The sequence below is a fragment of the Tenebrio molitor genome, chromosome 8, assembly GCF_963966145.1.
Source record: "Tenebrio molitor chromosome 8, icTenMoli1.1, whole genome shotgun sequence".
Taxonomy (NCBI): Eukaryota; Metazoa; Arthropoda; class Insecta; order Coleoptera; family Tenebrionidae; genus Tenebrio; species Tenebrio molitor.
The window spans coordinates 11,665,132-11,690,696 of NC_091053.1; the positions used below are offsets into that span (position 1 = coordinate 11,665,132).

The following is a 25,565-nucleotide window of genomic DNA, read 5'->3' on the forward strand; positions in this document are numbered from 1 at the left end:
AGAGAGAAATAAATGTAAGGACGAAAGGAGAATTGTTTGTGGAAATAAATTAAGACACAGGGAGAGAAATAACTGTAAGGACGAAAGGAGAATTGTTTACTGAAATAAATTAGGACACACGGAAGAGAAATAAATGTAAGGACGAAAGGAGAATTGTTTGTGGAAATAAATTAAGACACGGGGAGAGAAATAAGTGTTAAGGACGAAAGGAGCATTGTTTGTTGAAATAAATTAGGACACATGGGTGAGAAATAAGAATAAGAAAGGAGAATTGTTTATTGAAATAAATTAGGACATACAGTAGAATAATAATGCCAGATGATTATCTGTTGTTAAAATAAATGAATTTCAAATTGATTGTGTAGCAGCAAATTGAACAATACGACAACAAGAGATTAAAAAAGAACTAACAGGAGGCTCAATCGAGTGCAACAATTATTACCAATAGAAATCGTAAGCAACCTATGATTATTCTTTCTCACAAGTTCACTTTAACAATGAGCGACCAACAAACCCGACCGATTTGACCCTCATTAGATCCGACGGCGCGGCGTTTAATTAAGTGCCGCCCCCAAAAAAATACCACTTTCGTCGACAAACACCTCCGAAGAATTTTTTTCCTATGACAAAATTTTCACGATGGAATTCCTCCGGCGGAGCGGACCGTTTGAAAGTTGGCGGGGCCCTTTTGAGATTAACTGAGACAATGGGTAACTAATGATGTTCGGAGTTGGCTACTTCGCGATGTACGGCAGCCGGGCTATTAGGCCCCCATCAGGCCACAATGGCCACTCACCGCAACTGTAATTAATTAATGTCGACGCACAAAACAGTCGCAGCACCGCCGACAAGGCCCAATTCGGGAGGCGGGGGGCGCAGCGCCCCGGGAAATCAGGAATGCGGTGTCGATGTTGGGGGGCTCGTCTCGATTGTGACTTGGCAAAAGGAGAGGCCGGGTAGGGGCACGGTGTTCAGGTCGGGTGCGCCGGACACGGTTGGAGACAAATGGGACGTTGTTGTCGAGGCGCCGGAAGAAGGAAGAAAATTTGCAAAATGTGGTTGAACAAAGGAAAATAAAAAATGAAAATAGTCTAGTTTCATTGTTGCTTTTCTTTTTGATTTTTACATTACGCTAATTATTTGTTTCTAAGTTCTCTCATTACCACGCACTTGCTGATCTTTGTTTAATTTCTTTTTTTCAAATCTATATTTTTTGTAATTTTTTCGTAGTCTTTATATTTTGACATTAAATTCTCCGTTCTTTTTTAAAGGGCAATATTTATTATATTACATATTTATTTATTAGGAGTATTATATAATTATTGTTTTTATTTTCTGTCTTATATATTTTTGTTTACATTTTTCTTCGTTATTTATTCCACATTCGTTTCTTGGTCTTTGTGATTTTTATTTTCTTTCCACTTCATTCAAGATTTGTGACTTTTTTTAAATTCTTTATTTTGTTTCCTATTTTCTACGTTGTTTCTTGCCAATTTTCTTCTTCATTACTGTTCAACAATGTTCTTATCTTTTGCCGTAATAAATGCTATTTTTTACATTTATTATCATAAAAAACGGCACGGCATCGAGGCCGTATTTATACAGTCTGATTTTGAAAGTTGTGCAGATATTTAACTCTCTTATTCCATGGCGCATTAGTAGCCTCCTGTAGGCAGACTGGAATTGCAAAGCATTTGGGTTATTATTGAAAACTCTCCTACCTCTAACTGCACAAAAAAACGTTTCTAAGAAGTCTTGAGATAGTTTGAATGTCAGTAAGTATAGTAGGTATTCCAAATCCTGACAGTCATATTCTTCATGTAAGCAAAATATATTTCGCATGGCGATTATGAATCCCAAAAATACAGTTTTTCTACTGCATTTTAAAATAGATTGATTGATTAATTAAATTAGAAATATATTCCATAGCTTTATTACATATTCCTTTAAAAAAATTAAATTTATGGAATTTACGGCGATATATTTGGATTTGGAAACACTGTCGCTAAAAATTTGCACTGGAAGTTTCACTTTCATTTTGTTTCCTTGTGAGTTTATTTACTAATCTGAGACCTTCTATTTTTTGTAATTTATGAAGACTTTCGAAATATCTCCAATCGACCACACCAGCATGAGTATACATAATTTTTCTTTTGCCTAAACAATCACGGATTAATTTTATCATATGACAGATATTAAAAAAAAAAACATAAATGTTACTATTACTTGGTTGAATTTGGAAATATGGCTGAAAACTAGAGGTCCCAAATGCAAAATTAGCTCCAAGTTCTGTAACCATTGACAAATTACAGGCTGCCCCATCAAATGTTACAGAACTTATAATTTCTCCTGTATCACGCAACAGTTCGATGCATTGTTTTAAAAGCCTAGATCGTTTTTTGCCAGGTAATCCATTAATTAGAAAATACCCAACAGGTATTTTTCAAGAATCATTAATTCAAACAGCCATAAATACCAGTGCCTCTTTTACCAATGGAACATTTTCTATATCTTTGCTGTGATCAGCGCAAAATTCCACAATGCCATAAAATTTGTTGTCATTAAATAAAAGTTGTTGTCTTATAGCCATCTCATCAACAACTATATTGCATATTGTGTTCTTCCCTTTATTTTTATTGTCCGCAACCCTCAATTTTCTTTGTCGTCTCATAGCTCTGGTGACTGCTTCCTGAACTGTAGGGGGAACCAATCCCTATAAAAGACAGAAAGGTGTTAAATTTTTGTGATGGAGCTAACTTTATAGCGATTTAACATCAAATTGGTCCAAATACTGAAAGTTTTTTTTCTTTACTCGAGAGCTCCTCACCTTTTTGATTGATACACTTACGACTTTGAATTACCGGGACATCAAAAATTATTTTGGTTAAGGGCGCTCATGGATTGAAAACGTCCGTCTCAACTTATTTAGTGTGATGATTTCTTCGGTACGAACGATTGGCCTACCGGCACCTTTTTTATGAGTCACAGAGCCAGTTTCGTAAAATACAGTCGCGGACAAAAAAAGTAGGACAAGTATTATTAAGAAATTTAGCCAAAGTTGAGTTGAGTAAACCGGGGTTACTATAATAAATAAATAAATATTTTCATAGTAACCATAGAAAGGGCAAGCAAATTTACATTAGCGAAAAAACATTGACCTACTTTTTTTTGTTGGCGACTGTACACCAACACAATTTGTAAGGCATGCACAAAAATCCTTTGGCATTACTGCAAAGTGTGGGAAGTCCTCTTGAAAATTGATTTCGACATTCAAAAAATGATTTGACACAAAACTTCGCAAATTATTTGAAAATGCATGACCACCTTTGACCAAGATTATTTTTGATATCCCGGTATAATTAGGTAATAATGAAAATTGCGATCAAATATCAAGCTATAGAAAGATGGAATCCAAGACCGTTTATGGTAGGGCTGAATAGAACAGCTCATAATGATGATGGCCCCCAAGAAATCTTTTTGACGCAGGGCTGTCGGCTCCCCTAAAACCATTTTTCAGGTTTGTACTGGTGAAATTCCAGTGTATTATAGAAACGATTTGCAGCACCTTTTCATCCGTAATTTAAAATACCTAACATACTCGTATTTCCTGCACACTATTAATAGCTATTAAGACAACAAGTGTTTTATAGACGATTTAAAAATCGAGATCGTAGTTTAAATCAGAGCGACCGCAGGGAGCGAGGATTTAATAGATCGAGATTTTTAAACTATAAAACACGCGTTGTCTTCAAGATTTTTTCTAACACTAACATCTTATCAGAAATTTTAATAAATTCAGAAATTAATCGAGGCGCGTCACAATCCACAAAATGCGGAGGTTGCCGTGGGTACAATGGTAATAATATCAACAAATTTGGAAAAAAACAATTTTCATCGTTGAAATGTGCCAAAACGTTCCAGAAGAAATGAGAAAAAAGTGGAAATTTGTTACCAATGAAGTCTAAAAGTGCATACGAAAAGGTGTATGTTTCGTTTCAAGGCCGGAACAATAAAAAAAACATCACGGAGGTAACGGAAGATGTCATTTTGGCTTTTCTTGATATGGGGTAAGCGTGTAGAACTTCATTAAAAGTTAATTCACACTACGGTAAGAATCATTGGAAGAAAATGTAAAGATTGCCATTTTCCATGGCCGGGCACTTGCATTGGATGAAACAGCAGAAGTTAAAGAAGAAGATGTTAGGAACAAGAGCACGAAGCTAATATGGCAGTTCCAATTCAATAATTGTACTTTTCACTTTTGTGATAATTACTGTAAAAATGATGAATAAAATGTTACTTGAATGTGAGCGTATTTTATGACTCTATAAGATACGTTGCTATTGACGACGTGTCTTATAGAGGAAAGCGTATTTTATGGGAAACATAAGGTGTGAGCTCAAATGCACCATGGAAACAGTATAAGATATTAGTGTTAGAAAAAATTATTTATCTATTTTATCTAATTTTTTAACTTACCCGACCAAAGGTAGGTAAGTTATTGTGATCGGTCCAAAATTTCGAATTGCTAATTTCATCAGATCTTTACGTTTTGAGGTCCCCTGAATACGGTAATGAAGTTTTTAGAATGATGTCTGTCTATGCGTCTGTCTGTCCCACTTTTCGTTCTCCCACGATTACTCAAAAACGCTTTGACCGATTGCTTTCAAATTTAACCAACACAAACTTACCCATGGTCTCTCGAGTTGAAAAGCTTTTGGTGTCAATTGGACCACGGGGGGTGGAAGAGGGTGGGGGTAGGTAGAAAAAATAAAAAGGGAACATGGAAATTTGAGTTTACCGTTTGAAATAGCATCTGTTTTTATGTCGGAAACGATGTTTACCATTTGCGGATCTTTTAAATATGGCGGACTTATAAGGTTATTTACGTCTTCATAGATCGACGACGATAACTGCTGAAACTTTTAACAAAATAATCTCGGATCTTGCCATTGGAAATAACTCTGTAATAGTGACCACCAAATAGAGTTTGGTGTCAATCCGACTACGAGGGGTGGAAGAGGGTGGGGGTTGCTCGAAAAAATAATGAGGTGACATGGAAATTTGACATTACCAGTTGAAAGGGCATGTGTTTTTCGGTGTGTCCGAGTTGGGCCCGCGCGTTAATGCCCTGTAATCCGATGTTCGAGTTGGGCCCGGCTACCTGTAATAATCCTCCACCGCGCCGCGCCGTCTTGACGGCATCGGAATTCAGTACCCTACTTGAGGTAATCCTTTGACAATTCTATCCATTTACGGTTATACCATAGCAATAGAATGATTCAAAATTAACATTTTTATTTCAGAAATATTTACATTATTTTACATAAGAATGTACAAAAAACATTAGATATATAGATACTCGTAGATACAAACAAATAAGTCAATTATTATTTCTTAATTACTGTTAGAGCGTATTATAACAAACAGCATAACGAAATCTAACCAGGATATGGAATTATTCGCTTCAAGTTAAGTTTTTGGGAGAGGAAGTTGAACAGATCTTCTGGCTTGCCACAGATTTTTCAGCGCACGATCCACGTCATAGTTTTGCAGGTTTGTGTGTTAAATTGTCTAGAGCTTTTCTTTTGACGCCATTACTCAGTGCTTGCCTCTCTATATTTTCTTCTTCCGGGTGATTATGAATAAGATCACTGCTGATCACATTCGTTGGTTCGGAACCGAAGGTTTACACTTTTGCAAGGCAGTTTGATTTTTTGTTGACACAACCCCACCGAATTTCATCGTCGTTTAACTTCCTTGCCACACAAAACTTAAAATTATTCACTACAAGCAACTGTTTCTATTATTGTATTATTGTAACAAAGTAGGGTTGAATTGCAGTTTACAGGTAAATTTTTATTATCTAAACAAACCTTCCAGGAATAATTAGGTAGTGTAATTTCGTTAAAAGAGTGAATAAAACCGTCCCCTAGTGCCCGCGTATTTTAAATAGCGGCTTCCACTTGCTTATTCAAAACGTGCACAAAAATTATTTGACGGCATTTCATTAGTTTTAACCTCGCTTCGGCAGTTTGATCACGTGTTCATGATTGGAGAAGAAGTGCACGTCAATGAATGCAACATTTTTCTCAGTCTATCAACTATATCACATTCTCGTAACAATGGCAAATGGCAAAGAACCTGCTTCATTGTGAAACAAGCTTCGGCGGATATCGTTCTGCGCAACTAGGCCACATCCTCTTTTTTGTATTACTATATCTGTTCATTGGCCGGACTTTAGTGTTTGTCACAGTGCAATGGTCTGGTTATTAGACTCTTCAGTTGCTTGGTCCTTGGTACTTGTGTTTTTCAGTTCGTTTTTGTTCTTGTGCTCCTGCTTTCGTTCAACTTTATAAAGATTTAATATACACTTTTATGAAAATTGACTCACATCATACTCATTAAGCTATGTCAACGTAAGATTTTTGTCTTTATACTTTAATATACTTACATCATTGCTACATATTTCAGTGTCATTAGAACATCTGCGATTAATTATGCCTTTTCAATATTCTTTTGAAGAAAAGATCGAATGATCCTTATTTATGGCGGATGTCTTAGAATGTTGTCACCAACATGATTGAAAATAATCCCCACATTAGCTGCCTTGATATCAGTGCCCTTGAAACAGTTGAAATCAGCAGATCCAGTGTTCTCAGGATTTTATCTAAGCACAAATTTCATCCATATCACATGGAACTTCATGGTGATGATTTTCAAAATCGAATAGCTTTTTGTGAATGGGGGATTCGAAATGAAGAAAATTTTTTTGAAAGAGATGTATTTACGGATGAAAGCACCTTCAAAAATAATGAAACTGTAAATAAGCACAATATGGATTATTGGGCTGTAGACAACCCGTACTGGATGCATCAACAAGACCACCAAAATCGTTGGTCCCTTAATGTCTGGAGAGGTGTTGTCAACAACCGCATAGTCGGTCCATTTTTTTTTTGAAGGCCACTTAGATGGCGATATGCACAGGAACGTCTTACGAGACCACTTAAATAATTTATTAGATGCAGTAGTTCCTCTTAACCAGAGATATCAATTATGGTTGGAGCATGATGGTACACCTCCCCCTTACAGTGTACTAGCCAGAGAAGAATTTCAAATGCAATTTGGAGAGAATTGGATAGGAAGGAGAGGACCTATTAATTGGCCAGCTCGGTCACCTGATTTAACTCCTCTCGATTTTTTTTTTGTGGGGTAGGTACAACTAAGGAGCGAGTATTTCGAGAAAGACCAAGTACATGTGAAAATATGATGACGTATTATTAATGCTTTTGAAGAATTAAATTGTTTAAATCTTGCAGCACGAATTCAAGCGAATTTTAAAAGACGTACCTATACGGCTCTGCATAGAGCAAGAAGATTGTCATTTCGAACATTTATTGTAATTGGTTTATGTAAGTGAGCAATAACTTTATGTACATAATCGATAATTTATTTGAAATTTTTTTCAGAATGTTTTTGGAGTAGAAAACCCTAAAAAAATAAATAAAAACATACAATACCATATCATTTTGAAATATTGTATAATACTCTCATCAACACACACAACTGGTGTAGACTTTGTTTGCTCCATTTCAGCGATTCCAGACGACATTTCCACTGTTGGCGTTTGAACTGGAAGATATGTAGATTTGGATGCTTCTTCATAATATAAAACTTTTGCAGATGGTCTTTCATGGCATGTAACTAGTGCTGTACGCTTTAAACTAGGTATTGCAGTGATCTTGAGTTGTCTCTTAGTTCTGGACATTTGCAATGGGTCTTCAACAAAATCCAAAGGATTGAAATGTTGCGAACAAATTCGAACATATGACAGCTTATCATCTTTATTTAAATTTTAAAGATTTGAAGAGAATTTCATTGCTAGTACTGCTTTTTAGTATTTTTGTCTTAACTCCTTTTTTGCTTTTCTTTCAGTACCACAAGATGTTAGAAAAAAACAAAGAGTGGAATTAGACAGTAGTTTTAATTCTCTCTAACTTTCATTTTAACCATTTTGCCATAAAACTATTAGGGGGGCCAATAATTGGATCTCCTTATTTTTACATGTAAAATCCTATGTCTCGTAAACCAACTCTACACCCGGTATGTAGTAGTAATATATACAGGGTGTTTAAAAAGTGCAGCACTAAAATTATTGTACGGTGTTCAGCAGCATTTGGTGGGTGAGGGAAAAATATTTTAAACAATTCTTGGTCTTCATTTCTCTGCGCAAGGGGTGTTTTGTGCAAGGATCTTTAAACGTGTTAGTTGTAATTATTATTACTAAATAACACCCAAGATGCGACTAAAATATACAGAATGGAAGGTTGATTAATAATCTTTAACGCAATCTCTGTAGTCTTTGATATTAAATGCGATTTACCTGTTCTAAATTATTGAAAATTATCAAAAAATCGATGCGGCAACGTTTAAAGCTAACAATGAATCCAAGAATTGAATTATTCCAGGGCAACTCTCTTGTGAGTTGTAATATGATAAGTAGTCAATGTTATGTCGATTATTTTTGTGGTGGTGTTACGAATGTTTACGGCGCTGGGATATGAATTTGACGAATGCGCAGCACGAGTCGAATTCGAAAGCGCCGTTGACATGAGTAACACCACCGCAAGAATGATCTGCAACAAGCAGGATTCGTTGGAGTGCACAAGTTAGAATAAGTAGGTAAGTCATAGACTGACCTTTTTTTGTAATAAAAAATGAGCGGTATCACCCTCATCATTATTCTCGAGTTCAGGCATTGCAGGACGATAACTTCCCAAAGAGAGTTAATTATTGCCGTTGGTTAATAGATCATATTCAGCAGGAACAAATATTACACGACGCATCTTGTGGACAGATGAATCCACGTTTACACGGGAAGGCATATTTAACTCGCATAATTCTCATTATTGGGCTGTAGAGAACCCTAACAAAATTCGACAAAGACGTAATCATCATCAATTCTCCGTAAACTTGTGGACCGCGATCATTGATAATAATTTCCTAGGACCTGTTATTTTACCGAATCGAATAAATCATCAGCACATTTTAAACTTTTTAAATCTTAAATCATGAATTGAATAATCTCTTGGAAGACGTGCCATTAAGGCTTTTAAGGGATATGTGAATTCAACTGGATGGAGCACCAGTACATTACGCCGCACAGTGGGGCGAATGGCCTATTTCGCTGGACAAAACTCGAAAAGTGAGTGTATCGCTCTGAAAATATGTACTGTAATATTTTCGGGGTTTCTGATTACGAATTTGATATCAAATTTAAAATGGCGGATGTATTTTGAAAAAAAAATAAGTTATTGTCGTGAAAGTATATACTGTAAGCTTTTCGAGGTCACTGATTACGAATTTGATATTAGATTTATCAAATTCAAAATGGCGGACCCAAAATGGCGGATATAGTTTGAAAAAAATTTAGTTATTGTCCTGAAAGAATGCCCTATAAGCTTTTCGGGGTCGCTGATTACGAACTTGATATCAGATTTGTCAAATTCAAAATGGCAGACTTATTGTGAAAAAAAATAAGTCATTGTGCTGAAAGTATTTACTATAAGCTTTTCGGGGTCGCTGCTTACAAATCTGATATAAAATTTATCAAATTCAAGATGGCGGACCCAAATGGCGGACGTATATATTTTGAAAAAAAAAGTTATGGCTCTGAAAGTATGTATCGGGTGTTCATTTAATATTCTGGTAGCATTACCTATGGAAATATTTTATTTTTGTTAAGGCATGTCGTCGTTTGAACTTCCAGTTAGTAAAATTAGAGTAGAACTGTCATATTTTGACATTTGCGTTCAGAGAGTTTACTGTTTGTTGGTGTTCACGTTAGAGCAGAAAACGTTTTTGATTGAAAGTTATTTTCGCAATGGTTTGAAAGTGAATGATTCATGGATCCACTCCGTACAAAACTGCTTAGAAGAGAGTTTATCGCCGAATTTCCCAATGTTATTGTTGACCGGAAAACCTTCGAAGACAATCTGAGCCGGTGTACAAAGTTGTTTCGTGAAACTGGAGGCGTTTACTGAAGAAAAACCACAGGTCGGCCGCTAAAACGCGAAAAAATTTTTTGTCAATTAAAGTACATACAATAATTCTACATATCTTGCTGATCGGTTTCCATTTTATAAAATCAAAATCGTCCACGTTGTTTTTACACTATGATCACTTGAATTTTATGTTGGAAACACGGCAGCGGAGCGTCCCCCGTACTTACTCGAGAATGCCCCCGGGAAGCAGATAAACAACATTTTGACCTAAGTTTTTCGGATTTAGATGCACCAAAGCCTGTGCACAAAAAATCTCGAAATTTCTAATTTCTTTCATTTGTCATTATTTTAAATTGTAATTATTTAATTTCTCTTTAAACTTTTTAAACAATCTGTTATTTCTCCATCTCACTGTTTGTTTTTTCTTTTTATATTTTCGACTTCCCTAAATCTTCGTTTATTCGTCTCTTTCTCATGTTAAATTTCTTCCCATTTTTCTTGACTATTAAAGAATGAATGCATTCCTGTTGAATATTCAATGAAAGAATGATATCAATTCCACACCCAGTGATAGAAAATACTAAAATTCACGGCTGCCCATCCTTCGTATTTACATTCTATCACCGGCAGATCGCCAATCGGATGCGTTTGTAAACAACAAGTCGCGCATCGTGTAGCAACCGCTAAACGAGGCACAATTTTTATTGTCAAAGCTTCAAGTGAACAGCATGTCTGGGCTGTTTTGAGCAGATTTGCTTCATTGAGTGTACCGTACCTACAACCGTAGCCATATCCTTGTCTTACAGAGACTCGCTCGTTTCCTCTTGTGCGCATCTCATTCTGGTCAAGCTGTATTAAAAGTCAAATATAGTCGTGAAGAAAGTAAAGGGTGTTTTTTTAAATTTGGCGTCGAAGTTGGCGTTGGAGAGTCGATTGAGAACGCATCGCTCGTGTAAAAACGTAAGATTTAAACAGCTGATCCGTGATCCGTATAGCGTATTCACAATCAACCCGTTATAGTCTTTATCTCGCGTGTAATGGCTATTATTCACTCGGACGATTCCATCACTCGCCTACGGCTCGTGTTGGAATTTTCATCCTCTTGAATAATGGTCATCATTATACACTCGTTGAAGATTGTACTATATTCTAACGATTTTCTTCTGCTCCTTTTCTCATTCCTATCTCATTATTAATTTTTTTTCATATTTTTCCACTTTTTCTCTTCTATTGTGTTTTTTTATTTTCCTATTTACAGTTCATCCATTTTTATCTTTTCCACTCTACCAATAAACTTATTTCCACCGTACACCAACATTAATTTTTTTACTTAGAGTGTTCACTATTCATTTTTAATCTTTTCTGCATCTTTTGCTGTCACTAACCCTTTTTTCTCTAGGTACACTCGAAATCTCGAATCACTTTCATTCTCAACATACATCCGTGCAAACACATTAAAATAAATCTTATTAACCACCTCTTTCTTGTAGGTACATCCCTCTCCTCGTTCCGATTCCTTTCGCACCATAATCTCCCACGTTTCCATCTCCAAAACAAAATTTAAAATTTTCTTTAATTACTGTTCGCATCGCTCCCCGAACGCTAACCATTAATTCTTTCCCATTCACTTACGACAATAAGTGCGCATTACTATTAGGAACCTCGACGGAACGAAATATAAATCATATCAGAATAAATGCTTGGAAAAGCCTTTCACGACGATTATCACAAAAGCTCGTATCGATTCCTTACGTGATTACTACAAAACAACAGAAACAATCATTTCCACGGTGCTTAATGCAAATCATAAAAGCAGTCGCGTTCTACACCGACTCCCGCATTGTTACAGTCGTTTCAATTTTACATTTGATTCATTAATTAGTCCTAATGAAGAAATGGCGTGCTCGTAAAGCTCCCCGGCAATTTGTTTGAGTCGAGCCCTCGAGAGCTACCTGCAAAATGCCGCCCTGATTTTCCAATTAATTTCCTTCCTGCCACAGGTGCTCCGAATAGTTTTTATTTATTTTGTGCGATCGGACGGACGATCCTTGAAATTTCAGAACATACAACATTTAGGCGTCACTAATTCGAAAATCAGAAAGGAAATCGCCGACCATTCCGCTCTGCAGGTTTGGTGAGTAGTTCGGCGCGCGAACATCGCGGCGCTGTCGCCCGACAAATTCGGCGACCCCAGCGACCTCTGTGCTCTCGCCTCCCCGCCAAACTAATTAAAGGCGATTGCCGTCACAATGGCGGTAATCCATCGCCGATACAATAGACGCAAACCCGGCTTTGTGGAGGGCCGAAGGAATTTTTTTAATGATTACACGGAATCATTAGTGGTTTGAGGGCGCGGTTTTCTACCTCAAAATATTAATTTGTTACTTTTTATGAAAGGTTCAATTAATAACCGACAAAGTGCCCGAACGATTCCCCCAATACGGCCGGCCGGTATTTATTTATTTTTTTATGAAATATAAATCGAATCGATCATGCGGAGCTTTATTACCGACGATAATTAATTAAGAAGCGGTAGGTGCTTTTTTCACCACAGCCAATCAGAGTTTTGTCTATTTTTAATAAGCGATTAACGAAACCGGACCGTGTTCGTCGAAAACTATTTCCATTACATTTTTTTTGACATTTAACTATTTTTTTTAAGTTGAATTGGAGCACATTCTTCTTAGAATTTCTTTCGCAACTAATTCTACTAAAACAAATACTATTTCAGTGGAAAAATTTACTGCAATTAATTTTCTAATCAAAATGAACGTAAATATACTGAAACGACGACACCACAAGGAGAAGTAACAGAATGTGAGAAATAAAACTGGACAAAACATTTATTATATCTCTTTTAAAATAAAATATAGCGAGTTGGTATACGTACATTAGATTTTATTCTTCTTCTTCTTCTTCTTAGTTGGCCCTAGACCACTCCCATACTCCGAAGTGGTCAAACTGATCGATTTAATTTTGCGTTTCTGTTGCGGCTTAACTGGTTCATCTCCTCTGAAATAGAAGAAAAATATTGCTCTAAATGAGCCACTGGTGCGATTTTTAAAATCTATTACTTAAATCTACAAAGAATAAATTCTATAATAACATTGGGTCCAGTGTAGAACCTTGAGGTACTTCATAAGCAACAATATGCAGACCTGATGAAGTATCATTCAACGTTAGGTTCTGTATGCGACGCGTTAAATAAGAAAGAACAATTTTAATGGGACAATAAAACATCACAAGAAGCTGTAGTAAAATGAAAAACACTTTGTAATATATGTCAATAGGTTAAAAGAGTGTTTAAAAACTGTTTGAACTTAGCCAAAAATAAAACAAAACAAAATGTAAAGGATGTTTTTTAAAATGTGGGGTCGCAGTTGGCGTTGAAGAGTTGATTGTGAATGAACCACTCATTGATTTTTCAAATTTGAGATTAAAAACAAACAACGCAAAAAGCGAGGTTAGATTTAAACAGCTGATGTCATCTTAAAAAAGACTGATTTTTCAAACTGCATAGTGCATATTAAAAACACGCAAAAAGTGCGGTTAGATTTAAACAGCTGAGTTGTAATCCGGTGGTGCGTTCATAATCGACTCTTCAACGCGAACTTCGACGCCAAATTTAAAAAAACACCCGTTTATTCATGTTAATTTCTAGAATCGTTGGATGGCGGAAAAACAAAAACAATATGCATTAAGTGGGAACAGACGCAAGAGTACTAAGAAAAAAACAAGAAACGAATAGAGAGAGGTGTCTGTGTAATTTATTTCTGAGATATCCTTTTGAAAACTAATAGATAAAAGAAAAGTCCCAAGTCGAAGCCTTGTGGTACACCAAAATTAATTCCTTGAAATTTGTAATTTTTTTGACGAGTATTTTTGTTATTATTATCATCACTATTATTATTCCGGTAAGCCTCATTACTTGCAACGTTATTCTGGTAAGCGTCATTACTTGCAACGTTAAAATCCAGAATAGCTCGATGACAGAAAAACAAACCACCTGCATTAAGTGGAACCAGAAGCAAAAGTACCAACAAAAAAAAAAAAAACGAAGAGAAAAGAAGAAGAGCGAGAGAAGGCCGCGCCGCCCGCCTCGGTAATTTATAATTCATTGTTTTCAAACCTAAATTGGATGCGAACGCAATAACGTATAAAAATGTAAAAAGTAATAAATCTAATAAAGCCGGTGGTGGTGTTTTTTTTTTTGACCCAACGACTTAACGATTAATCACCGGGATTCATTAATTACATTTATAGATGATTATGAGCGGGTACGCCGCTGGACCGAGGCAAAAGCAGTGCCGACAACCTACCGGATGAAAAACACCGCGGGTAAGTGGGAAGGACTGCCGTTTATGGCAGTGACGCTACCGACGTAAAAATAATTAATATCTAATCTGGAGCGCAATTAGTGGCCACATCCATCAAACCGTTCGCCTCGGCAATGGTTTCCATGCCTCGCAAAAGGTACAACGACGGACCGATTTCGATGGGAAAAATACGCTGCAATAAGAGGTTAAGAGACGGGAAGTAGTCGAATTGGGAGTGTCAAGAGCGCGTGACCAAAGTGGAAGCCTTGAGGGGCTCCACGTGATAAAATTGTATGTTTAATATTAAAGTCTCATTTTTGTATTGACAGTTAATAACTTCATCCCAAAATTGGATCTCGGCAAGTTGTTGGATTTGATTTATCGCCACGGAAATTGTCGAAGTAAATTTAACACTGGGTTGTACTTTCAATGCGATCAAATTTAAAGTATCATTTAAATGAACTTGCACGTTTATAATGAGGGTTCAAAGGTTGTCTGTTCGGTCAGCATCCTTTGATATTTCTTTCAAGGACATAACTTCATTTTAATCATTTTTTTAAATTTAATCAGTAAGTCTAATGTACATACCTACCGTTAGGTAGGTATAGGACTGACTTTCAGATAACATTTCTTCTTATTCTCTCGAAGGCATTTTTTAAATCTATGTATAAAACATAAGCAGCAGCTTTTCTCCTGTTTGTCTCAGTATAAATATCGGGTCCTGGGTACTCGTTCCTTTCCTGAATCCATGTTGTGTTTCTTCCATAGCTGTCTCTAATTTTTCCCTTAATCTTTTTTGTATTACTCTGGTAAATACTTTGCTAGGTATACTTGTACAGTATAATTTGTACAGGATTTTGGATCACCTTTTTTAAACATTGGCATAATCATTTCTGTATTCCAATCTTTGGGTATTTCTTTCCCTCTTAATGTAGCGTTTAGTAATTCATTTTTGGCCATTCTCCCATAGTATATTTATCATTTCAGCTGTGATTTTGTCTTGTCTAGGGGTTTTTCCTAATTTTAATTTATCTATGGGCTGTGTCATTTCTGTTTTCTATCATCTTATGTCCAAATTCTTCCCAGGTTTGTTTTTTCGCTTGCTTTATTAAGTGTTTGACTTCTGATAACTTTATATTTCGTGCTGTCTTCTTCCATTTTTGTCTACAGTTGTTTTTTCCTTCTTTTTTTCTTTTCTTTAACATTTGCTTGGATTTCTGTTGGCCACTATCTGCTTTTCATTGAATATTATGTACATATATTTTTTATATTTATAACCTCACTTTAGTAAATTAAAAAGTAAAAACAATCATGTGGCAGCACGAAATCAGGAAAATTGTTGATTCTTAAAAAAAAATTCTTGCAAAAGAATTATGTAATTCGACACCACTGCTTATTTGCTGAATAAATTACTTTGACGTTTGCGATTTGAGAGATGATAAAGCTACATCATACGTTAACGAAAACAAAACTACAAGACCAAGTACCAGGCCACTTAACCACAATTTTTCTTGGACGCTCTTTATCATGATTGAATCATAAAATGACGGGATTGAATTTTTAGTTTCCACGTGAGTAATTTCAAATCACATTTTTTTCAACTTAACTTTTGACTTGCTCTATTTCTTTATTTTTTCAAGTTGAATTAAAACGATGAAGAAAATCTATTTGATTACTTGCACAATCAAAAATATGTTTCAATGATTTTTGACAGCTCTCAAAATATACAACAAAAATTTTAAATCTTGAAAAAACCAACATGAATAAAAATACAGGGTTATTCACGTAACCAGCAATACCAATGACAGTAACTACTACTAAACGAATGTAACGAAAGTAAGTTGGATAGATTTGTCAGAAATGTCAGATTAGAGGTAACCTGTATTTAATCAAAATTCAACAAATAAATTAACAAATTAAGTTAATGTAAAAGGTGTTCGAAGTGTCTACCATAGGCTTGTAAACATCCGCAGTGACGACAGAATTCTTTCCACACTCTCCATAAATGAGGATCATGTCAGTCTTTTCGTCGTTATTGTAAATATAAACCATTCACGATTATTTCAAATTCGGACTATCTATGAAAATCTGACATTTTAGTTGGCAGTACTGTGATTTGTCTTAATAAATCTATTTTAGGTTATAATTCAACCGAACACTGCTCCCAAGTTGTTACATTTTTTAAATAATTGAACGCATTAGGAACAATAATCGTAAAATTGTAATTGAAATGAAACATACATATTTGTAGGGCAGTTCTGGGTAAATTCTTATTAACTACATTAATGACGGAATTGACAACAATGCGAATATTTAAAAACGAAACGTCATATGACATGACCTGACGCCAATCTAACAAAAAAATATCGCGGCCTCCTGCGTGTTTAAAATAATCGTGAACGGCATATAGTTATTTTTGATTATACAGGATGTCCCCCAAAAAAAGACGAGTCCATAGCTCCCTTATTTATCGGAAGATTTTAATGATCTATACACCAAATTAAATGGTTGTTAATAGGCTACAAAACGGCTCAATAAATTCACGTATAGCTCTAAGGGCTTCAAGACTAAACTGTCAAAATATTTTTTTTCAAATGGGATTACATACTTTTTTTTAGTAATTCTGATAGATTTTAATTCTGAAAACAACAGTGTATCACAAGTATAACTTCACATAAAAAAAATAACACTAACTTTTCAAACAAATGACGAACACCATGCGAGAAGCTATCAAAATGCATTGCGTTACAATGTAATAACTAGTGTCCGGACGAAATAGTACCGAACAAGTCGACCAGTACAACTTTGCGTACTCCCTCGCTCGCACATAAACACGATTCAGCTGGTTCCCTGTTATTGAAAACGAACCAGCTGAATCGTGTTTATATGTGAGTGGGGTATTACGCAAAGTTGTACTGGTCGACTTGTTCGGTACTATTTCGTCCGAACACTGGTAATAACCAAATTAAGGTAGCTGGAAAAACAAATGACAAATAATAACATGTGGAATTGCGCAGATATGCCGCCAATGTTTAGCGCAAAATGGAACATAGACGATAGTAGCGTTTTTTTAAAATTTTTTTTGTGAATGTTTGGTATTTAAGTGTATACTTGTGATACATTGTTGTTTTCAGAATAAAAACCTCTATCAGACTTATTAAAAAAATATATGTAATCCCATTTGAAAAAAATATTTTGACAGTTTACCCTTGAAGCCCACGGGGCTATACTTAAATTTATTAGGCCATTTTGTAGCCTATTAACAACCATTTAATTTGGTGTACAGATAATTAAAATCTTCCGATCAATAACGGAGTTATGAACTCGTCTTCTTTTTTGGGGACACTCTGTAGATTGCGAAATGCTACTTTTGCATTCGAGAACGAGTTTATTTTTTGTGAGTATCGAGAGCAAAAAAACATTCGAGAATGCAAAAGAATTTCGCAATCGAGTATCAAAATAGTATATTAAAACATGAGTTTTATAAAACTTATCTTAAGACACGAGTCAGATTTGCAGCACGACTGCCGCAGGCAGGAGTGCCTGTAAATGACGAGTGCTCTTATGTTTTATAAAACGGGTTTTTTATGCTATTTTTTTTAATTTGCATATTAAATACATGTTTTTTACAAATAAAATCAATTTTGGTAATTTAGTGAATTTTGTGACAGTTGGTGACATTTATTTCATGGTTAACATTTAAAGTAAAATTCTAAATTTGAATCTAGACTAAAACATAATTGCAATTAAAGATGAATTATTCAGAAATGCGGCAAATAGCAGAGAATACCAGAGTCAATTTGCTGTAGGCAGTGTGTGTTACCAACTGAAAAAAGTTCCTAGATTTCGGATGTGTTAATAGCTTATTAACCCATTCAAAACGAATGCGTTAACAGCTTTGTTAAAACAGCAAATTAGAAAAAACGTTTTTTTCGAAAACTGCACAGTTCCACATTAGTGGAAACTTAAAGAAAATTTTGTCTACAATTATGATGTTGACGTTTTAAATCTGGTATGCTCTAACGAACTAATTATGATAGCAACCGTTATAATTTCTAATTTTGTACTTTTACATCCAGTGAAGAAAAAACAGTCACTTTGACAACCGATTTACGTCATGTAAATGTCACCATTTTTTATCAGTTTTCGAAAAATAACTTTTTTTTTTTTAATTTTTGAATCCTTTTGAGATTCAAACATTAAATTATTCAGTATTTTGTATATTCAAATTGTACAAAATCCGAAATTTTTAAAAATCTAAGAAAAACTTGAATTAAATATTTTTTTTCACTACTAGTCTCAGAAGGCGTCATTATTGACTCTCGAACCGACCCCAGAAGTAGAATTTCTCTCCCTAGGTTAATAATAATTTTCATTATAAACCTAGGTCAATAATGAACACCCGTTACTTAGCAACGAAAGATTTTCGTTGATTTCATTGGTTAACGTAGACGATTTTCATAGCAACCGTTGAAAAATGAGAACTCGGATCGTCGCATCAGACAAAATAATTTGATTAATAATTATTATCAGAAATGGTTTTAACGTATCTAGTAGTGAAAAAAAAGTATATAAACCACGGTGTATAATATACAATTTTTTATTTGTAATTTTCCAAATATGTAATTTCAAATTTTATTATACATATAAGTTAATTGTCAGATATTAAAAATCAAATTGAATTCAATTTTAAAAGATTGTTTTTTTCTTGGTATAGTCGTGGAGAAAGTAGTCTTCAACTCGCGTATAATGGCTATTATTCACTTGGACGATACCATCACTCGCTTACGGCTCGTGTTGGAATTTTCATCCTCTTCAATAATAACCATCATTATACGCTCGTTCAAGAATGTACCATACTTTTTGTTTAAAATTTCCTAAACCTTGTTGATGAATTTTCATTCACTCATTCATACATTTTATTCTTACAAAAAATATTCAATCATATCACAATTTACTAATCCTGCCGATAAACAACGTCTAAAAAGGATCGCGAGAAATAAGAAATGACGTGTTCAGTACTGTTGTGTTTTTTTTTTCTTTCCACGATTGGCACAACTGATTTCAAGGCTGCAGCCCTGCAGCGCCTCCTACCCTACGAACGCAAACTTCAATCGGGCGAAACGTCAACCTCATTTCGTAGACAAACACCAGCGTTACTCCAGATACAAATCGCGTCGGTAATTATTCCTCGGCAAGGACTCGTGTATGCAGCAATGGCGATTTGATTAATGCGGGGGTCATTATCGCGTTAAACCGGATCGGCCGTGAATCGGTTAGGTTAATGCGTTCAGCCGCCAGATGGCGCGATCACAAAGCGCTACTTCAAACACATAAATAACGGTGTTTTTTTTTGCCCCGTATCAAACTTTTGTTAAGGCCATTTTTCACGGGCAATTTGCGATAGCTGTTCGATGTTTTTGTGGCCCAAGTTAGAGACGCCATTGTCTATGCCAACACACAAAAGCCGGAGGAACGCATTGTTTGTCGCGCCTCTTATTTATTAACCCGACAGAAGACGCAGTAAGACGTCAAATGGGGCGCGAGGAGAGAAGCAGGGTGGATGGGGCGACGTGGTCGGGAATTGACCCACCGCCGGGGGCGGCGGTGTACTGGCGATTCCATTTCCTGTCGTGTATGGGGGGTGATCTGGGCAGCTACAAACATATAACCGAAGAAACAATGTGTATGGTAGGTATTCTCTGAATATTGCAGGATTTACGTTGGAACCTTGTGGCATTCCAGACGATAGGACGGGAGTTGAAAAATTGAAATTTCCAATAAAATTAAAAAATAAAGTCATTTTTAAAAATTAAATTGTAGTAAATCATCTGGAAAGGCATTTTTGAATAAAAATTATCTGGATGTTGTCTATAAATTATAATATTGTCTTATCCATGAATCCGAAACCGTATGTCGTTATTGAACTCCATGCTACAATAATCACAGCGCGAAACACAGGTTAGATCTCGACATATCAATCGCAAAAGACATACGGAGCAAATACGAATGCTCGCAAAATAGTTTCTGGACGTGTGATACACACAATTTTTTGTGCCGACTTCTGCGGAGTTTTGTGAAATAAAAGTTAAAGCACTTATTTTAATTTTTTTTTAATTGGTATTAGGGACTTTTTCGTGTTGGCAACACTTAAACATTTAAAATGTAAAATCAACATCGCTCTTGTTTCCTGACATTTATTAAATTTAATTAATTTGTTGTTTTTTTTGAGATTTTCCTGAAACATTTGATGTAATGGATACACCAGCCCATATTCAAGAAGTGGCTCAAAACAATCAAAACACTTAAAACATAATTTTAATTAATTAATTTTAGTTAAATATTGCTTCTTTGTAGTTTGTACGTTATTGTAAATAGAAAAATATTTTTTTACGAGCCATACACAGAATTAACGTTGACGCTTGACAGAATTCTGATACCACATGCCAACCGAAACCGATGACAACTCAAAATCCCTACGTTTTGCCAGACTATGCCGGCAACGCATGTGTTTCTGGGCCATTTCGAGATCTACAAATTACCGAATTTCGGCCGGAGGCACGAAAATTAATTTGATCGCTCGATATAAATATAATACAAAGTGTCTAAAAGATCAAGAGTCCTGTGGAATCGCCGTGCGGCTCTTTAATTTTATTGTGTCGAACTATGTCGAGCCGTTAAACCCTCAAATCAGATGACAACTGTCAAATGTAAAATATCAAAAAATTTTGATTTTTTTTTGTTCTATGTGACTTCAAATTTTTTAATTATAAGTTCTATGAAAAAAACTCAAATTTAAACCATCGACATTTCTACAGATACCGAAACAAACCCAAACCCAAAATGTGACTCCGTCAAAAGGACAATTTTTAAATTTTCTCGAAATGATTGGGCGTTCGATCAGATTCGGGGTTAGAAAGTGGGTTGGTTGGGCAATTCGTAACAAACACACAAATGTCAGGTTTTTTATTTTTACCTTCTTCCTCCAAAGATTTAAATGATTTAAATGTCACGTCTTTCGTTATTTTCGGCGACAGATCATTTTTTCGAAAAACTTCCGCTTTTCCTGAAGAGAAAGCACCCGAACCGCAATAAAAAAAAACAAGTGATCATGAAAAAATATTCTATTATTATCACGTTCCTTGCATTTTCTCTCGCTCCTCGTACATTAACGAGCACGGGAGGACCGTTTCGCGATTCCCTTTGTATTATTTGATATGTGCAGCTAGCCGTCCGCTCATTCGAATACGACCTGCAGGTGTAACAGGTCTATAATGAATCTTTTATGTGCGATAATGGGAAACATTTCAGACCGTATTTCAAATTAACCTTAATAATGGAACATTTGTTAGAAAATGAGGAGACAATTTTCCCTATTGAAACGTGCACAACTGTCCGTGTTAGTCGCGCTTTATTATAGATTTGTTAAAGTGGCATAAAAATAATAAAAACCATAATAATAATGATTGTAATCGGACAATTACGTCGACTCGAATGGCCCCCAGGTTACACTTATTCCACGCCGATCAAATAATAACCACGCCAATTTGTCGAACAACTCCAAAGGTCACACTGTCACCACCTAGGATCAATTTACATTGATCGCAATGTACGAAATCTTTGTGAGGGAGCACCGGACCATAAAATTCACCGAAATTTAAACAATTCTTTTCACTCACCCGTGATGGGTGGCCAGCTTCTTGTTGAGGCGTCGGGGTTCCGCCGTCGTCAGCTGCCCCCTCACAATCTTCGCCACGGCACTGGGAGTCTCCTTGAGGGCGAAACTCGTCACGTAGTGGCCCAAATTGACATTTTTGAAGTTGAAAATTGACCTCAATTTGGTCGGGTACGTGTTGTAGAACCGCGACCACGAAGAATAAGCTGGAAAAAGTAAAATTTGTAAATAACGACAACCAAAAGTTGTGACATTTACCCATTCTCATAATTCATAATTCCCACCGGTCATAATAATTAAATCCAACGTGATCCGTGACAAGTATCAAATGTCTGTTGGATGTCAAAAATTACGATGAACGTCGATTCGCTTAATTTTTAAGCTCTTTCGGTCTAAAAACCAAAACGAAGATCGATAATTCACATTTTCTTGCACGATTTTCATTTTTTTATTTTATTCTGGCTTAATTTTCCCACTCTCACAATTCATAATCACCACTGGTCATACTAATTAACAATTTTTAAAATAAATATGATCAACGTAGTCTGCGACAAATGTCAATTAAACGTCAAAAAGAACATCAAATGTGATTTAACATTTTAAATTCGTCTGATCTACTCCTAATTGATCTGTTTTGCTAGTGCCGTAGTGTTTTCTCATCTTGTACTGTTTGCAACAAGCGCAAACATTCTTAGAAATTGTTTTGATTACGGAAAAATATTATTTTTGAGAGTCAAGTACAGGTATCTCTTGATTTATTTGTCGGAGAAGTGTCCAAAAGAATTCAAAATGGTAAACAACAATGAAGTCAATATGGGGGTAGCCGAGGAGGAACAAAATGGTCCACCCCGAAGAGTTCGTTCAAGGGTAGGAGTCAGTTTAAGGGGACGAGGACGTGCAGGGTTGAAACGAGCACTACTAAGGCTGCCACTCACTATTAAGTAATTATTTCGTGGAGTGAAATTTACAAAAATAATAATAAATCTTATGCAGATTAGCACCACCTAAAAGAAGTCCTGGGGTGTAGCCTCGAAAAGGAGAAAACTTCAATGGTACTTTGAATTTGTACCGAAGAAGCTGGCGTGGTTCTACATTTTCAAAAACGTTAATAAACGATTTGAAAGAAATTTCGTTTTGCTGTAGTGAATAATTGTTTTCAAATAATTTTTAAATGTGGGCGGACCAATTAAGGAGTAACACAAAGAGTCCTGCTGGGGTGCAATGTTCTTTTTCTTTTTTTGTGGACTTGGAAGGATGAAATAACTTCCCAGGTGAAGCTGACAGTTAGGTCGATAGTCGAGTGAAAAACTTGGAGTCTTTGAAAAATGAATTCACCGTCCACCCTGTATCGATTATGACCATAAAGCGATACACTTAAGTCATACAAAACTGAGTTTAGATGCACAATAAGAAGGAAAGAGCGGTGGAAACGGCGCCGGTAACCCGACCGGCTGACCGTGACTGACGAGTGTCCATTTCACGTTGGACCGTTGACAAGCAAAAGTGCCTTTCTGTGTAGGCAACAACCACGCCACTCACGCCGTCCAGTAATCAGTCAAACGGACGTCCATTTGATAAAATGCCACCACCACCGCCGCTAATCAGTGGTCGGAAATGATAGATTATTGAGACAATTAAAACAACAGTATTAATCATACTAACCGAAACACGCCGCCCGGCGGAGATCCTTGTCTTTGGAGAGGGCTGCTTCGTAGCGGCGCTGGAGGGCGGTGGCGGCCTTCTCCTGGTCGGGCTCCTCCATCACGACGCACAAGTGGTGGAGGAAGTCTTCCGGTTTGCGCTCTTTCAAGCTGTGAATCATTACGTGTAAAAAAAAAACAACTTGCATCCAAGTTGCTTCAAGCGTCAAACCGTAAATGTCAAATGTCAAATTATACAGTCGTGAATTATTTCTTTGCAAACAAACAATTCTTTTCAAAACTCATGAACGAAAGTTTACGTGGTCCAATAAATGCGTCCTGGTTTTCAATTTAAATTGATAGTGCCTTAATTTACATTAAAATGATGCTCAAAGTGAGGTTATGTTTCTGAAGAAAATGTTGAAAAAATTTTTATCAGGAAAATTTAACCCTGAAGGCAAGAACCGAGTAAAAAAAACATATAGAGTATTTCATTGTTAAACAATTACATAATTATTTTGAATTTTAATTTTTTGAAGTTGAAACTCATAAAATAGTATACAGGGTGATTCACGAATAGTGTGATTTATTTTCAAAAATATAATTATTTTGACAGATTTGATTGACACTATTGTTTCATTTTTCTGAAACCGGATTACTATGATCACAAAATTGTATTTGAATATCCGATTTAAATTGAAAAACAGCGAAGTAATCTATGAGAGAGTAATTTATATTGCAGGAATAAAGGTGCTAAATCAGACACTATTCGTGAATCACTTGTATTGTTTTGTTGTTATAAAATAAATGACTACTTACAATACTTTGTGATCTTGTAATCTGGCGATGTACTCCTGTTCCTCGTGAGTGAGAAAAATCAATGCCGATCCAGATTTGCCTGCTCTGCCGGTTCTACCCACTCTGTGGAGGTAATCTTCGTCTGTTTGAGGACCAGTATATTGGATGATGCAGTCGGCTTCCGGAACGTCGACTCCACGTGCAGCGACATCCTGTGATGGTGGTAAATAAAAAATAGTTTTACATCACCATTGAAAGAAGAAGAAAAAAAAAAGAAATAAGCACCAAGTGACTATAAAAGGTTGAGATGTTTTTTCATATTATGTTGGTAATGCAAATTTTGGTCATTCTAATTCTGTATATTGTTAAAAAACCTGTAAAAATAAGTGATTAAAGAAAACGTTCGAAATGTTCACCTTCCTGAAAGTAACATTGAACTCTTCTATCCTGCGATCCATTGAATTTGTAATTAGAGTTGGTGCTGGAACTGTCAACGCATGTCTAATTTTGAACTATCGCGGCAAACGTCACATTTAATGACAATTGTAAAACAGAAACTGGCGAATTAAGGATTCGAGGGATTAAGAGAAAAATTACAATGGTAATGTTTATTTTATTAAACAATGTTACAACACAAGAGATGCTGAAAGTGTTCACCACTTTGTTCTAAGCACAAACGGGTCCTTCGTTTGACTCCACTGACTTTAATAACAAATTAAATGGATCGCTCGATATTTAAATTGGTTAGCATTTCAGGTGCCACATTTGCTGTAATATCTTCAATACCTGTTGCAGTTCTTGCAAAATGTTAATTGAATTTCTAACTCGTGCATGTAAACTTCTCACTGCCGCGAGCAAAAAATCCTTGTCGTCAATGTCATTTCAAAATTTGGTTGACTTTTACAAATTTAAAAAAAAATCCCTGCCTGATTATGCCCATATCAACAAAATGAAAAAAAAAAATTAATTAACTAATGTTAATTAACGTCATACAACATGATGATAGGTTATAAAATTTACGACTATTTTACAATGGAGCATTGTCCACTGTGTCAAATCATGATTTTGACGACCTTTTTTTTTGCTATTGACATATCAATTTCGGCTGCGACAGTCTGTTGAATGCGCTCAA

At 35.7% G+C, this 25,565-nt stretch overlaps 1 protein-coding gene and 1 long non-coding RNA gene across 3 annotated transcripts in view; one reads left to right on the forward strand and one right to left on the reverse strand.

Annotated features, from left to right (window-relative positions):
- Positions 1 to 345: 345 nt before the first annotated feature.
- LOC138136489 (probable ATP-dependent RNA helicase CG8611) overlaps positions 346 to 25,565 on the reverse strand; it is a 38,731-nt gene continuing 13,511 nt past the window's right edge. The window contains exons 4-8 of one of the 2 annotated variants that reach the window (XM_069055683.1): positions 24,455 to 24,645; positions 23,658 to 23,806; positions 22,000 to 22,201; positions 12,895 to 13,016; positions 346 to 2,713 (exon numbers count right to left, since the gene is read on the reverse strand). In XM_069055683.1, the coding sequence (XP_068911784.1) occupies positions 12,896 to 13,016; positions 22,000 to 22,201; positions 23,658 to 23,806; positions 24,455 to 24,645 (663 nt within the window). In that variant the 3' untranslated portion in view covers positions 346 to 2,713; position 12,895. Of the gene's footprint in view, positions 2,714 to 12,829; positions 13,017 to 21,999; positions 22,202 to 23,657; positions 23,807 to 24,454; positions 24,646 to 25,565 lie in introns of those variants that run through there. The other variant, XM_069055682.1, reaches the window with a different exon arrangement.
- On the forward strand, positions 22,539 to 23,122 carry LOC138136491 (uncharacterized). The gene is made up of 2 exons (XR_011161312.1): positions 22,539 to 22,936; positions 22,989 to 23,122. It is a non-coding gene; the product is annotated as an uncharacterized lncRNA (long non-coding RNA).